Raw genomic sequence first — 14,783 nt, 5'->3', positions numbered from 1 at the left:
TAGAGACGGGGTTTCACCATGTTGACCAGGATGGTCTCGATCTCTTGACCTCGTGATCCACCCGCCTCGGCCTCCCAAAGTGCTGGGATTACAGGCGTGAGCCACCGCGCCCGGCCCGGTTATGCAGTTGTCTTATTCCTTGGTAAGAACCTGTTCACAATTTTCAATCACTACTCCAGACAATCCCCCCACCCTCTTTTTTTCCCCAGAATTGCAGTGAGATATACAAAAGTTTCATTTAATCCTTTATTAATTCAGGGCTCTATATTTTTAGTAGGATTTAAAATACAATGTAAAAAGATCAACTGAGAACAGAAGATTAAAGTACCAAGATAAAGGGATAACACAAACTTACTAGAAAGTACTTGTTAAGCATACTGCAGTGTTCTAGTTTAGCCTGCTTTTGTTCATTTTTTTCTCTTAATGTACCTACATAAAATCCCAAATGCTATCTTCCAGGATGACACACTTGCTGTCTGTCCCATCCAGTTAAAAACAGATTTCTTAGTTATTCGGCAGTGTGCTACATTTACCTTTCTTGAAACAAAATTTCAAAGCTTCATTCCCAGGAAACGTTTTCCTGCTTTTACAGATACCCTTACATGGCTCTACTGAGAGATAAGGCAGATTTCGTCAGCCTGAAAAGTTAAAGCATGGAGGTAGAGGTGAGAGAGAAAGACCATAGGGAAAAGTTGAGTTTATAAGGTAGGTATATAACTTCATTTTAACAGACATCTACACAATGTTGGGCAAATAATCATATGGTGGAGAGGTAGTTAACATTTGGTCTTGGGGACTGAGAATAAGAGCAGGAAAGCAATACATACCTGATTATGAGAGTGATTCAATGTAATTATATTACCTATCAATCGCTACTTTTCCTTTCTTAGTAAAATTCACTTACAGTGAAATATGAAAGCAATGTGACATATTCAGGCTTCATTATGTGTATTTGTGCACATCACTTCCCACAATAAGGGAGAAGAAAAAAACCACTGCACATTGGGATAAAATATACTGGGAATACAGCAGTAAACAGAATAGTAAACATCTACATTTTAATTGGTGGATAAGTAAAAAAGGTGAACAAATACATTTATATTATTCAGGGAGCCATATGTGCATTGCTGTTAAGTAAAGCAGAACATGGAGTGGAGTGGGTTGACAGGTCTGATCAGTTAATACTTGAGCAGAGGGCTGAATACAGTAAGATAGTTGTAGGATATCTTGAGGCAGAGTATTCTCAGAAAAGAAAATGGCAAGTACAAAGGCCCCACGGCAGGAGCAGGTTTGGTGAAAGTGAGAAATATGCAAGCCGGTTAATCTGGCTGAAGTACACTGCAACGGAGAGATTTACAGATGAGATCAGAGAGGTGCTTGAGGGCCGGATCTTGTAGGCCGTTAAGGAGCTTCACAGGCCATTGCTGAGATTTTTGTCTTGTAAATGAGATGGAGTGCTCTTGAAGAATTTGACTGGAGAGGCAGGTAGTAGCAGTAGAGATGCTGAGTAGTAGTCGAGATATTTTAAATGAAATTGATTGAGTATAGGCTGACTGACAGAGAAATCAAGGATTTATTGTAGGTTTTTACACTGAGCACTTGAAAACAGCTGCTATTTGCTGAAATGAGTGAGGAGTAGTCGGAGGAAGAAAACCAAAAGTACTTGTTTTGAACAAAATGTTGAGACTCCTGGTAAGTATGGAAGTGTTAACTATCAAACAGGAAGTTGGAAATATGAGAATCTGGAGTTTAAGAAAGAGAAGAGGGTTAGGTTTATAAGCTGTCATATCAGTCTGATTCTTATTCTTTTGTTGATAGTCTACCCATTCTGTAAATATTTAGAATCACGATATCTGTGTGTGTGTGTGTGTGTGTGTGTGTGTGTGTATACAGGACTGCCTCAGCTTTGGTCTCAGTAGTTGACTAAAACCTATTCAACTTCAGTTTCAACCTTAGAATAACCAGACATGTAAGTCAGTGTCATTTGGGGCATCCCTGGACTTGTACAATCACAAAAGTCACCATTACCGCTACACAATATGTATTCTGACCAATGGATATCATTCAGAGTTCTAGTTTACATATACTATTATCAAACATGTGTAAGGCTTTTAAATATAACTTGGAGTGAAATGAATGAAATTCTATCAATTTACATAAATTAATTTTATTGTAAAACTAAAATACATTAATGTATGAAAGCTCTTGTACTAATAATTGTCTTTGATTACAATTTTTAAAGTATTTCCCATTTTTTATTTTGAAATTTTCAACCTACAGAAAAGTTGGAAAAAATAGTACAAAGATCAACCATAGACCCTTCACCTAGATTCACCAATTATTATGATTTTGCTGCATTTGTCTTGTCTTTGTCTTCTCATGTACACACAGACAGCCCCTGAACCATTTGAAAATAAACTGAATATGTTGGCACTTCTCCCTAAATAAAGTGACATGTCTCTTAAAAATAAGGATATTCTCCTAAATAGCTGCAGTAGCATTATTACCTCCAACAAGTTTAATGTTGATTCAGTAATATTAACTAATATGCAATCCATATTCAAATTTCTCCATTTTTTTTATTCTGTATAGTTATTGTATTAGTTTCCTGTGGCTGCTGCAACAAATTACTACAAACGCAATGGCTTTAAAACAACAGTCACTTACTCTTAGTTTTAGAGGTCAGAAGTACAAACTCAGTTTCACTAGGTAGAAATCAAGGGTGTACTCCCTCCGGAGGCCTTAAGGGAGGGTGTATTTCCATGCCTTTTCCAGCCTCTAGAGGGATATTTCTGGCTTATGGTCCCTTTACTTGCATCTTCAAAGCAAGCATCCTATTAATCTTCAAATGTCTCTCTGCTTCTGTATCACTTGCTTCCATACTTGACTTTTTTGCCTCTCCTATAATGACTGTGGTGATGACTTTTGGAGCCTACCTGGATAATCCAGCATAATCTCTCAGTCTCAGATTCACATGCGCAAAATTCCCTTGGTTATATAAGGTAATATTAACAGGTTCTAGGGATTAGGATATGGATATATGTGGGGGCCGTATTTAGCCTGCCACAGCTGTTGACTACTGTTAGGGGTTGAATTGTGTTCCCCAGAAAGATATGTTGAAGTCTAACCCCTAGTTCCTTAGAATTTTGCCTTATTTAGAATAGGGTCTTTGCAGATTTAGTCAAGTTAAAATGAGGTCGTTAGGGTGGGCCCTAATCCAGTATGACTGATACCCTTATAAAAAAAAAACAGAGATGGCTGAGTGTTGGTGGCTTATGCCTGTAATCACAGCACTTTGGGAGACCAAAGCAGGTGGAACACCTGAGGTCAAGGAATTCAAGACCAGCCTGACCAACATGAAACCCCATCTCTACTAAAAATACAAAATTAGGGGGACGTGCTGACATGCCTGTAATCCCAGCTACTCGGGAGGCTGACACAGGAAAACAGTTTGAACCCAGAAGGCAGAGTTTGCAGTGAGCCAAGATCACACCATTGCACTCTAGCCTGGGCAACAAGAGTGAAACTCCGTCTCATAAAAAAAGAAAACATGGAGACATATGGAAAAGACGGAGGTAGAGATTAGAGTTATGCTGCCACAAACCAAAGAACAAATGGGGCTACCAGACACTAAAAGACAAGAAAGAATCTTCCCATCGTGGGTTTGGAGAGAGTATGGCCCTACCAACAGTTTGATTTCAGATTTCTAGCCTCTAAAAGCATGAAAGAATGTTTCTGTTGTTTTATGCCATACAGTTTATGATACGTTGACAGCCCTAGGAAATTAATACAGCTACTAAAATTTTTAGGTTCAGTTTATTTTAAATTCTTAAATAAAATTTCACATCTAAAAAACAAGCCTGGACATTCTTTCTGTGATGGTAATATATTAGTCTTTAGCCTTCATCAAATATTGGTTTTTACCAGTTAGACATTTGTTCCAAATATGTAATTGGAGCAATTCTGCCCTAATCGACCCTATTTGTTTCTTTGAGACCTTTCATGAAAGGTCTTTCCTTGATATTTCAAGATTCAAATTGGTATAAGTAAATATGTCAGACAAATTGGCTCTACTGGAAGTCCAAAGGTACAGCAGAGATCCAGGGTTGGCTGAACTCTAAGACTGGCTCAGTTCCCTGATTTCCCCACACTGTGCCCGCCTCTGCATGTTGTCTGTAATCACTCCTACCATCATACCCAAAGGCAGTCCATTCTGCTGCTGCCTCTTGAAAACAAGCTTCTTTCCCAAAAGATAATAGCATAATACACTCCCCTGCTGAGTTAGTCAGTTGTTACTCAGCTCACTTCCTGAAATGTTAAATGCCAATTAGTTTGATGTAGATTCCTGAACAAATCACAGTAAGAATCAGGTTGAGACAACAATAAACTCATCAGGCCAACCCTAAGAACTGTGGGTAAAACATGTTTCTGGGAAGCACATGTGGCATACTATAACAGAAACAGAATTAGAAAAATAAGTGCTATCTGGTCAATAACATACATTGCAGAACTATAAACTACTAAGTTATACCTCATGACAAACCCATGAGTAATAAGGCCTAGAAAAATACTTTAAGGTGATGTCCATTATTCCCCTGGCTGTAGTCACAATTCACAGGTGGACCCTGAACACAGGCTTGTGTTGTCTTTACTGAACTCTAGATGCAGCTCTCAAACTGTCAACTCCACATATCCACTTGAATAGCAAACAGCTTTTCAAATTGAAATCAGAACTCTGGATCTCCCTTTCGTGTCCCAACGAATATCTTCTCCCAATGTTCTATCCTAAGAGTACTACTATCTACCGTTGGTCAAGCCAAAAACTCTAGGGGTTTTCACCGTTACCTAAATCCTGTTCCTCAGCCACACCTATCAATTCTACCTCAAAGATAAAATCCAACATTTGTGTCCATTAACCCCACTGTATTCCAACATGTCATTTATCAAGTGTTTTTCACACTTTAGCATGCATCATCACCCAGAAAGCTTGTTAACACAAATAATTAGAACCTGGGAATTTTAATTTTTTAATAACCTCAAGTAATGCTGATGCTGCTGGTCTGGAGATGAGATTTTAAGAATCACTGCTCCAGCCCACAGAACTGCAACAGCCTCCAAATTGCTTTCTTTGTGGCCAGCCTACCGATTACAAACGCCAAAGCAATCAGTATAATCTTTTAAGGTTAATGAGGCTGTGTTATTACAAGTCCAGTGTTCCCAAAGCTGAGAACAAACCTAATCGACCTCTCTTGCACACTTGTGATCCTTCTGCTTTTCAGGGATCCTGAGCTGGGTTCAGAAATCATATGTATTTTGTTGCCATTGTATGGAACTTAAACTGGACAAGTTTTTCTGAATGATACTTCTTCGGATGAGGAAAACACCATTTAATGGTATTGAGTAGATTTTAGGGTATTTCAATTAGAAGGCACAGATGGCACCAGTGTTATCGGTGTTAATTCCTGGGTATTAAGATGAAGCTTCCATCTACCTCAAGGAATTTTCACATGAATGGTGGTGTAGACACGTGTTTGTGAAACGATATAAAAATCTCAAGAAATTTCTCCATACCATATATAAAACTTGAACTATTCCCTTTAAAGTACACATCAGAGCATACAATGCATTTAACCTCTACCTTCATTTTAGTACTGAAGAGCAGACCCAAACTTTTGTTCATATAGACAATTTGATCTTACATAAGCTTATCAAAACTAAACTGTATTTCTTACCAGGAAACAATTTGCTGGGCACATATGGACAGGTACGTACAGAAGCCAAAGACACTTTTGAGAACAGCCCTCTAAAGCAAGCACGAGCACACCTAATACACCACTAACAATCTCTAAGTATACTACTTATAGCAGTGCCTATCTGAAAATAGGTATCTGGGCTTGATGGAGTTGTCAGCATTTTTTTTTTTTTTTTTTTTAAACGGAGTTTCGCTCGTTACCCAGGCTGGAGTGCAATGGCGCGATCTCGGCCTCACCGCAACCTCCGCCTCCTGGGTGCAAGCAATTCTCCTGCCTCAGCCTCCCGAGTAGCTAGGACTAAAGGCACGCGCCACCATGCCCAGCTAATTTTTGTATTTTCAGTAGAGACGAGGCTTCACCATGTTGACCAGGATGGTCTCGATCTCCTGACCTCGTGATCCACCCGCCTCGGCCTCCCAAAGTGCTGGGATTATAGGCGTGAGCCACCTCGCCCGGCACACCTGTCTGGAAGTTAAGCAGACAAAAAGCCGAAAATATAAACTGGAACTGAAAACACAAGAGCAGCTTAAAGCCTTTGGAGTCAAGCAGCCTGCGACTCGAAGGGAGCGGGCGAGCGCCAGGTCAGGGCAGTGACACACTTGGAGCTGGCGTACTCGGTGAGCGCCTTGGTGCCCTCGGACACGCCGTGCTTGGCCAGCTGGCCGGGCAGCAGTAGGCGCTCGGCGGTCTGGATCTCGGGGGATGTGACGGTAGAGCGCTGGTTGTAGTGCGCCGGACAAGGACGCCTCCGACGCGATGCGCTCAGAGATGTCGTTGAGAAAAGAGTTCAAGATGCCCACCGCCAAGGACGAGATGCTGGTGTCGGGGTGGACCCGCCTCAGCATCTCGTACACCCACACGGAGCAGCTCTCCCTGCGGCTGCGCTTGCGCTTTTTGCGGTCCTTCTTCTGCACTTTGGTGACCTTGGGAGGCGGGGCGGACTTTGCAGGCTCAGGCACGGCCCGACGCACTGGCGACACAGCCCCCCCAAGGACGCAAGCACCGCCGCGCCGCGGGACCGGGGTCCACCGGAAGCCACGATGCACTTGCACTTAGGGAGCCTTGAGCGCACATGAAAGCTCCCAAGACGCTGCGTTGCGCTTCGCGAGTTTTCCGCGGCGCCCAACGGCAGGGAGACGAGATTATGTAAATGAGTGGATTCTGGCGGAGCTGTCCTATTGGCCATTTGCACAAACTGTGCTTGAGCCAATCAAAGTGCTCCATGGACAATCGCCGTTCTGTGTATAAAAGGGTGAGGCGGCGGCACATTCGGCGACTTTCCCGGTCGCTAGACAAGAGGTTTTTCTCAGTGAGTACCGTCGGCTGCTGTCGCTGTCATGTCTGGTCGTGGCAAGCAAGGAGGCAAGGCCCGCGCCAAGGCTAAGTCGCGCTCGTCCCGCGCCGGCCTGCAGTTCCCGGTAGGGCGAGTGCACCGCCTGCTCCGCAAGGGCAACTACGCAGAGCGGGTGGGTGCCGGCGCGCCCGTCTACATGGCGGCGGTCCTCGAGTACCTGACCGCCGAGATCCTGGAGCTGGCGGGCAACGCGGCTCGGGACAACAAGAAGACGCGCATCATCCCCCGTCACCTCCAGCTGGCCATCCGCAACGACGAGGAACTGAACAAGCTGCTGGGCAAAGTCACCATCGCCCAGGGCGGCGTGTTGCCCAACATCCAGGCCGTGCTGCTGCCTAAGAAGACGGAGAGTCACCACAAGGCAAAGGGCAAGTGAGGCTGGCGTCCGGAAGCGCAGCCCGGCCCGCGTCTCGAAGGGGCATCTGTGAACTCAAAAGGCTCTTTTCAGAGCCACCCACGTTTTCAAATAAAAGAGTTGTTAACGACGGCTAGGTACTCGATGGAGCCTTTCTCAGTAGCAAACGGCCAACCTGGGGGTGAGCGTGCGGGGGTCTCGGGTGTGCCGTGTTGCATCTCGTCCCCCCGTCCTAGGGCTTCCCGGCGCAGGTGGAGGCACCAAACGTCCCGGGCGCCGCGGTCCACTACAGTAACAAATACCAGCGCCTGGGGCGCTACCCACCGCGCTTAAGTTGTGTGCAAAGCGCGCGCTTCCCCGTTCTCCGCGGAGCCACGGCCGGGCACTTAGACCTCCTCAAGCATTAGCGGGACGTGCTCCTCGCCCCCACCCCCATGCGGAGGGCCCTGAGTGGCTAGCGCTCGCCATCGTGGCCGAGCTGGGTCTTGGCTTTACTGAGCTGACCTAGTCTTGGTTTCCATTTTTGTTTTCCAAGCGGAGAGTACCGGCCTCGGAGGCGGAATCCTGCGCCCTGGGGACGGACACCTCTCCCACCCAAAAGGCACCCGACAGTCGAAAAGTCATCCGCCGAATAGTGACTTGGGGCGGGTGGTGGAAACAGAAGAAGGTTCCCTGCAGGAGCTGCAGGGCGCAGAAAGAAAGGGGGCCATCGCTGGCAGCGCGTTCTAAAGAAGTGAAGAGCGTGCAGGCAACAATCTAACAAGCTGCAATGGAAAACTTTCACCCCGAAGGCAAGAGGAAGAACGCTTGCGAAACTGTGGGCCAACTGGAAAGTAGAAAGCCAGGCGGGTGGGTGGGATTAAGGAGGACTCCGCCCGAGCCAACCGGTGACGCGAAGGCGGGTGACGTCGCAGCCAATGGACAGCCAGCGCGGGATTTTCAATTATTGCTCCGCCCAATCGCGAAAAGACTGTGCCTATAAAGGCAGCTGCCGCGGGGCTGGGAGCCTGTTTCTCTCCCCGCGGCTGCCTAAGTTTGTGTTTTGGTTCGCTATGGCCCGTACTAAGCAGACTGCCCGTAAGTCGACCGGCGGCAAGGCCCCGAGGAAGCAGCTGGCCACCAAGGCGGCCCGCAAGAGCGCGCCGGCCACGGGCGGGGTGAAGAAGCCGCACCGCTACCGTCCGGGCACCGTGGCCCTGCGCGAGATCAGGCGCTACCAAAAGTCCACGGAGCTGCTGATCCGCAAGCTGCCGTTCCAGCGGCTGGTGCGCGAGATCACGCAGGACTTTAAGACGGACCTGCGCTTCCAGAGCTCGGCCGTGATGGCGCTGCAGGAGGCCAGCGAGGCCTACCTGGTGGGGCTGTTCGAAGACACGAACCTGTGCGCCATCCACGCCAAGCGCGTGACCATCATGCCCAAGGACATCCAGCTGGCCCGCCGCATCCGCGGGGAGCGGGCTTAAGTGCGCGCTCGGGTCGGAGGTTCCATCATATCCAAAAGGCTCTTTTCAGAGCCACCCACAGCAGCACTTGGAAGAGGCTGTACCGCTTGCCCTTCGTGCTCCTCCGGCATTAAGGGCGGGGAGAGATTTTCCAGCTAGGTTCCCAAAGAAAGAAACAGTCTGTTTCCCTGGCTGCGGTGCCATCTTGAGCTTTGCTAGCAAACCTAGGTCAGCTATCCTGGCCGGACTGCGGCCGTTTTCCCGGGCGCCGGCGTCGTGCTTTGGCTGCCCGGCTCTTCCCGCGCTTGACACGGACTCAGCGTTGGATGGGTAGCGGGGAAAGGAGAGGCTTCTCGGGCCCGAGTCCAGGGAACTCTCAGGAAGAGCACCTGGCCTTTGCGGAGGTGGAGTGCTATATGACCGCGCTTCACGCCCAAACCCACCTCACCCGTTGGGCGCTGCTGTCTGACTACGGAAGGAAATCCCCACCTCGGCCTTCCCGGGTTTCTGCTAGCAAATGTGCGGAGAACTGCGCTGGGACTGCCGGTCGGGTGTCGGTGATACAGTGTGTGTGTGTGTGTGTGTCTCTGTGTGAAATGGTCTCAATCAATCTGGAATGCAGTAACACAATCAAAACTCACTGCAGTTTTGGACTCGGCTCAGCGATTCTCCCACCTAAGCCGTCTGAGTAGCTGGGACTACAGGCATACATTACCATGACTCCGTTAGTTTTTGTTTGTTTTTTGTAGAGACAAGGTCTCACTTGCCCGGGCTAGTCTCCAAGTCCTGGGCTCAGGCCATCCTCTGGCCTTGGCCTCCCAAAATGCAGGGATTATAGATGTGAGCCACTGTGCCTGGCTACACCAATGTTTCTGCCTGGCAGATGGGTCCCTCTGGATGGATACTAGGCACTTCAAACCCAGCTTATTTCCAGAAACTCATGCATCATCTCACTTTCCAAACTGATTTGTTTCTTTCTACATTCTTCATCTTCATGGAACACACCTTCATTACCTCCATCTCTACTGGTCAGGTGTCCTTTCTTCTCATCCTCTGTCCAAATCCCCTGAGTTCCAAATGTTACTAAATCTACCTTCTGATTTTCAATTGTATCACCTTTTCTCCATCCTCCCATGACCATACCTCAATGGAAGCCCTCACCAGCTCTGGTCTAGTAGGTTAGATAGTCAGGCTGGTCTTTCTGCCCTGCCACTGAGCTTCCACTCTATGAGAGCTATCTTTAAAAAAATGAGGGTTTTGTTTTTGTTTGCTTTTTGTTGTTTTGAGCCTCTCACTTTCATGCTTAAAATTTTTCTACGACCTTCCCATTCCCTTCAGGATGAAGTTAACATTCCTTTGCATGGCAATTCCGTCTGTAAAATGGGGTAGCAGTAACTTGCTCATAGTTTTATTGGAAATAGTAAAAGTGACAATTTCTGTAAAGTACCTAGCACAAGCCATGTGCAGTGGCTCATGCCTATAATCCCGTTGACTCAGGAGGCTGAGGCAAGAGGACTGCTAGAGGCCAGGAGTCTGAGGCTATGGTGAGCTGTGACCCTGTTAACACACTTCAGCCTCAGTGACAGCAGTGAGACCCCATGTCTTTAAAAAAAAAAGACCTTGCACAGTATTTGGTCCAGAATAAGCACCCCATTAATTTTTGCTACTCTATTAGCAGTTACTAATTTAGAAAAACTCAAAGTATCACACATCTAGTTCCTCATGTTTCCCAAAGCCTTCTCAGGTTTCAGATGTTTTTGCAGCTGAACAAGAATGTTCTAGCCCCATACGGCATCTGCAATCTCCAAGCATACAATATCTTCACACGTTCTGTTTCTGTCCAGAATGTCTTCCCATTCTTCAAGAGTCAGCCCTGTGAGCTTCCCTTGCTCTTCTTTGCCCTCATCTCTTTGGGCCCTCCTTGCTTCTGCCCTCTCATATCCTAATACCCCTTCCCTTCCTTACCTGGTCACCTTAAGTACACTGAAACCGGGTCTCAAAAGAAAAAAAAACACACGAAAACTACATTGAGTGGGAAACGGGATAAATACATCACCTTTGGTTTCTATATCACTTCATGGCCTCATTTTTTTTCACATAGAACTTTTCATTTGATCCCTAAAATGATCCTGTGACAAAGGCAGGAATGTTCAGTAATGGGCCAGGTACAGTGGCTCATGCCTGTAATCCCATCACTTTGGGAGGCCAAGGCAGGCTGATCACATGAGGTCAGGAGTGCGAGACAAGCCTAGCCAATGTAGTGAAACCTGGTCTCTACTAAAAATATACAAACTAGCTGGGCTCGGCTAGCTAGGTGGTGGTCACCTGTAATTCCAGCTACTTGGGAGGCTGAGGCAGGAGAATCACTTGAACCCAGGAGGCAGAAGTTGCAGTCAGCTGAGATGGCACCATTATACTCCAGCCTGGGTGACAACAGCAAGATTCCATCTTGAAAAAATAAAATTCTCAGTAACACTAAAGATGTGAAAATTTAACTTTGACAAAGGTAGGATTTCTCATGGTTTGTATACTTCAGATTACCTACCTACCTAACTTCTGATCATTTGGGGAAAATTATATTCACGCTTATTTTAAGAAAAGCAAATTATTAGAAACGTTCAATGAAGATAAACACTTATAAATCATTCTTAAATTTTTGTGAGCATTTTCCCTGACAATTATCTATATATTTATATGTATTTATGTGTACTAGTAACATTCTGCATAAATTTCAGTTCACTTCCTTTGGCTCTAGCAAGGAACTAACATGTACATCACTGGCTAGAGTATGAAGTACAGAGTAAGAGGTTACAATGAGAATAAGAATGTAGTAAAAGATGAGCTAGTCAGAGAGGTAAGGAGCGGGTAAAGGGATGAAGGACTTCAAATCGGTCCATGGTGAAGTCTGATTAGCCAGTGGGACATGCAAGTACCTCTGTGACCGTGGTAATGAGAGTAGACCCACAGACTGGACTTTATAATCATTTGTATATATCTGAGTGGAAGTCCTGAATCCATCTAGGGAGGGAAGGAGGTGGCAGCCAGAAGCTGGCTCATGGAGAGCACCTGGGCTACCGAAGGATTGAAATGGGAAGGAAAGTATTTTGGGAGCAAATCAAAGATAGAAATTATATGCCTAGCTGTTATCGATGGCTACAAATAGCATTATATCCTTCACTGTTACAGATGGTTCAAAGAAAGGGGCTTTTATTAATGTAAAACCATACATAGCTGCGTTTCTGTGACTTGGCAATGTTCAGGGGCTGACAGCTGATAGAGGATTTAGCCATGTCTATACCATAATAGTATGTGGTGGACTTGGCATGGTGGGAGCAAGGGCGAGTACTAACGTCACTATAAAGAAGATGTATACAATGACGTGCAATGGTAAAGGACAAGATATTGGAGAAATCTTGGAAGAAAAAGAAAACACATCCATTAATTACAAACTTAAGTACTATTAGAAGTACAAACTGCTATTTAGTAAAACAAGCTGGCTATGTTTTTCATTCATACATCTTTTCTGTTCGCCCCAAATTCTTTGAAGAAACAAAGACTGATTTACCTTATCCCATCTATGTTTTTTGCTACAAGAAATGTATCAGGATCAAATGTATGGTTTCTTTTCCATTAAAGAAAGCAAATTTTATACATTTGGGAAACATCTGGGCAACATATGTTCAGATTCTAAATACCTTTTCATTAAAACAAAAACTGTTTAAAAGAAGAGAGAGAAAAGAGGCCGGGTGCAGTGATCCCAGCACTTTAGGAGGCTAAGGCGGGTGGATCACCTGAGATCAGGAGTTCGACACCAGCATGACCAACGTGACAAAACTTCACCTCTACTAAACCTACAAAAATTAGCCCAGCATAGTGGTGGCACCTGTAATCCCAGCTACTTGGGATGGTGAGGCTGGAAAATCGCTTGAACCCAGGAGGTGGAGGTTGCAGTGAGCTAAGATTGCACCATTGCACTCCAGCCTGGGTGACAGAGTGAGACTGTCTCAAAAAAAAAAAAAAAAAAAAAAAAAAAAGAAGAGCTGTTATCTACATCAGTGGTTTTCAAACTTTAATGTGTATCAGAATCACCTGGAGGGCTTTTTAAAGTACCAATTACACGGTCTCATCCCTCAGTGTCTCATTCAGTGGGGCCCAAGATTTTTTATCCCAGGTGATCAATACTGCTAGATGAGAGGCTACACTTTGAGAACACTGGATGTGTTTTCCATTGTTGGATGGATGAGAGGCTACACTAATTCAAATAATGGATGTTTTCCACCCCACTCCCTTTTTTCTTTTATTTCTCTAAAAATTTTATCTCCTTTAGTGGATCTTGGTGAGGATCAGATATATTCATCAGCATTGCCTTTAAAGGTCAAAAAAAAAAAAAAAACAGTGATATTTAAAATAGCAATGCTGGAAAGTACAGGTCAGATTTTAAAGGGAAAAAGGAAACATCCGGAGCATTAAAACCTCTATTTCTTACCTGGACAGCTTCACAAATGTTATTCTTGCCACTTCCTCCCTGCCCCTGTCCCCTTTACTATGTAGCTTATATCTCATAACGGGCCTTTTTGTTGAAAGCAGAAAATGATACTTTTCAGACAATGGGTAGATAACTGGCCAGTAGGATAGCAAGCATTCTGCTCTTTATTCAGAGACGGACACAAACCCCCACATCCATGGACAAGTTCTCCCTCGTTTCCCAGCAGCCAGGGACATCTGTAGCATTTCGGCTCCTATAGGATTGTCTAAATTACTCATCATATTGAACATGTACGGCCTCTTACCCTTGGATTTGCCATTTGTTCTTAAATGTGTACTGGTATGGATTTATGTCACCTACATATTATGCATTTATTTCTCTTCTCCATTCTAATGCTAAGCTCCTGGAGGGCAAGTCTCGCATCTGCTGCTTAGCTGGCAACCCGATTGCCAAGTACCATGTTTTAAGCCTGGTTCATTCTCAATTGTTTGATGCTGATGAGAGCAGCCACGTCTGAAGACCAATAAAGCAACTACTGGTTTGTCATTTGGGAGCTGACAGAATTTGTTCTCTCAAATACATACACTGACCAATTTTGCTGTAAAATCATAGGCCTAGAATGCAAATAATAATGAATTAAATAAATAAATAAACTTACGGGCAATGCGATGGCTGCAAAACTATAAATTTAGGGATTAGAAATGTGAACCCGCCTTTCAATCCAAATTAGGGCAACCTAGAGGTGGTAGTGCAGAATTGCAGAGAACAGCTTTCTGTGAGCTAGGCCATGCTGATATAGAGTAATTGTCTTTTGCCTTGTCAAGATTGAATTGTGCTTTCTGTATTTATGGTGGGCACGTTTCTGCAGGCCTCTCAGTCTAAACTACAGCAGGCCCTAAGAGGTAGAAGTCACATACCTGGATGGCCTGTTTCTTGAAGTTGTTTGGAGATCATTTCGTTGAGTCACTTTTATAGAAGGATCACATTAAAATGTTCCTGCATCTATATCCTTGCAATACCACAAGTGAGACAGTCATCTCACAGGTCCTTGATTAAGTTAAGGGGCCTTTTTATTGAACATAGGAAATGATACTTTTCAGGCACTGGGCACTAACTTGCCAGAAACACGTCTTTCAACTGTACTAAGATTGATAATTAGATCTGGTTCTGCAAACTCACGCTTTTATTTGAAGTGAGTTGAGTGCGTGTCTTAAGACACCATATAACATGAATGGACCCTTACACTAAGGCACGTAGTCCGCCCGCTGGTTAGGTAGAGGGGAAAATGAAGGCCAAAAAGGTTAATTGACGAAACCTGAACGTATCAGGTGAGAGCCGGCATCTCTGTACTGAAGATCTAAGGCAGCTTTCCCCACTTTGCCTGAGCGAATAG

General features: G+C 45.0%; 1 protein-coding gene and 1 long non-coding RNA gene across 2 annotated transcripts; one reads left to right on the top strand and one right to left on the bottom strand.

Moving 5' to 3' along the window:
• The first annotated feature begins 6,711 nt into the window (after nucleotides 1–6,711).
• Nucleotides 6,712–7,598, top strand: LOC108316503 (histone H2A type 2-A). Its single transcript, XM_017546414.2, has one exon. The coding sequence runs from the start codon at nucleotides 7,091–7,093 to the stop codon at nucleotides 7,481–7,483; it is 393 nt and encodes a 130-aa protein (XP_017401903.1). The 5' UTR covers nucleotides 6,712–7,090; the 3' UTR covers nucleotides 7,484–7,598.
• Nucleotides 7,599–13,501: 5,903 nt separating this feature from the next.
• LOC108316500 lies at nucleotides 13,502–14,777 on the bottom strand. The gene is made up of 2 exons (XR_001830357.2): nucleotides 14,308–14,777; nucleotides 13,502–14,004 (listed from the first exon to the last, which is right to left on the bottom strand). It is a non-coding gene; the product is annotated as an uncharacterized LOC108316500 (long non-coding RNA).
• Nucleotides 14,778–14,783: the final 6 nt, after the last annotated feature.

This window comes from Cebus imitator, unplaced genomic scaffold (assembly GCF_001604975.1).
Source record: "Cebus imitator isolate Cc_AM_T3 unplaced genomic scaffold, Cebus_imitator-1.0 Scaffold188, whole genome shotgun sequence".
In the NCBI taxonomy this organism is placed as follows: Eukaryota; Metazoa; Chordata; class Mammalia; order Primates; family Cebidae; genus Cebus; species Cebus imitator.
Note: the sequence above shows the minus strand (reverse complement) of the source record. Positions and strands in the feature narration are given on the sequence as shown.

What these genes read in the sequence shown, in the direction of transcription:
- LOC108316503 (XM_017546414.2), top strand. Translation starts at nt 7,091, where the DNA reads ATGTCTGGTCGTGGCAAGCAAGGAGGCAAGGCCCGCGCCAAGGCTAAG.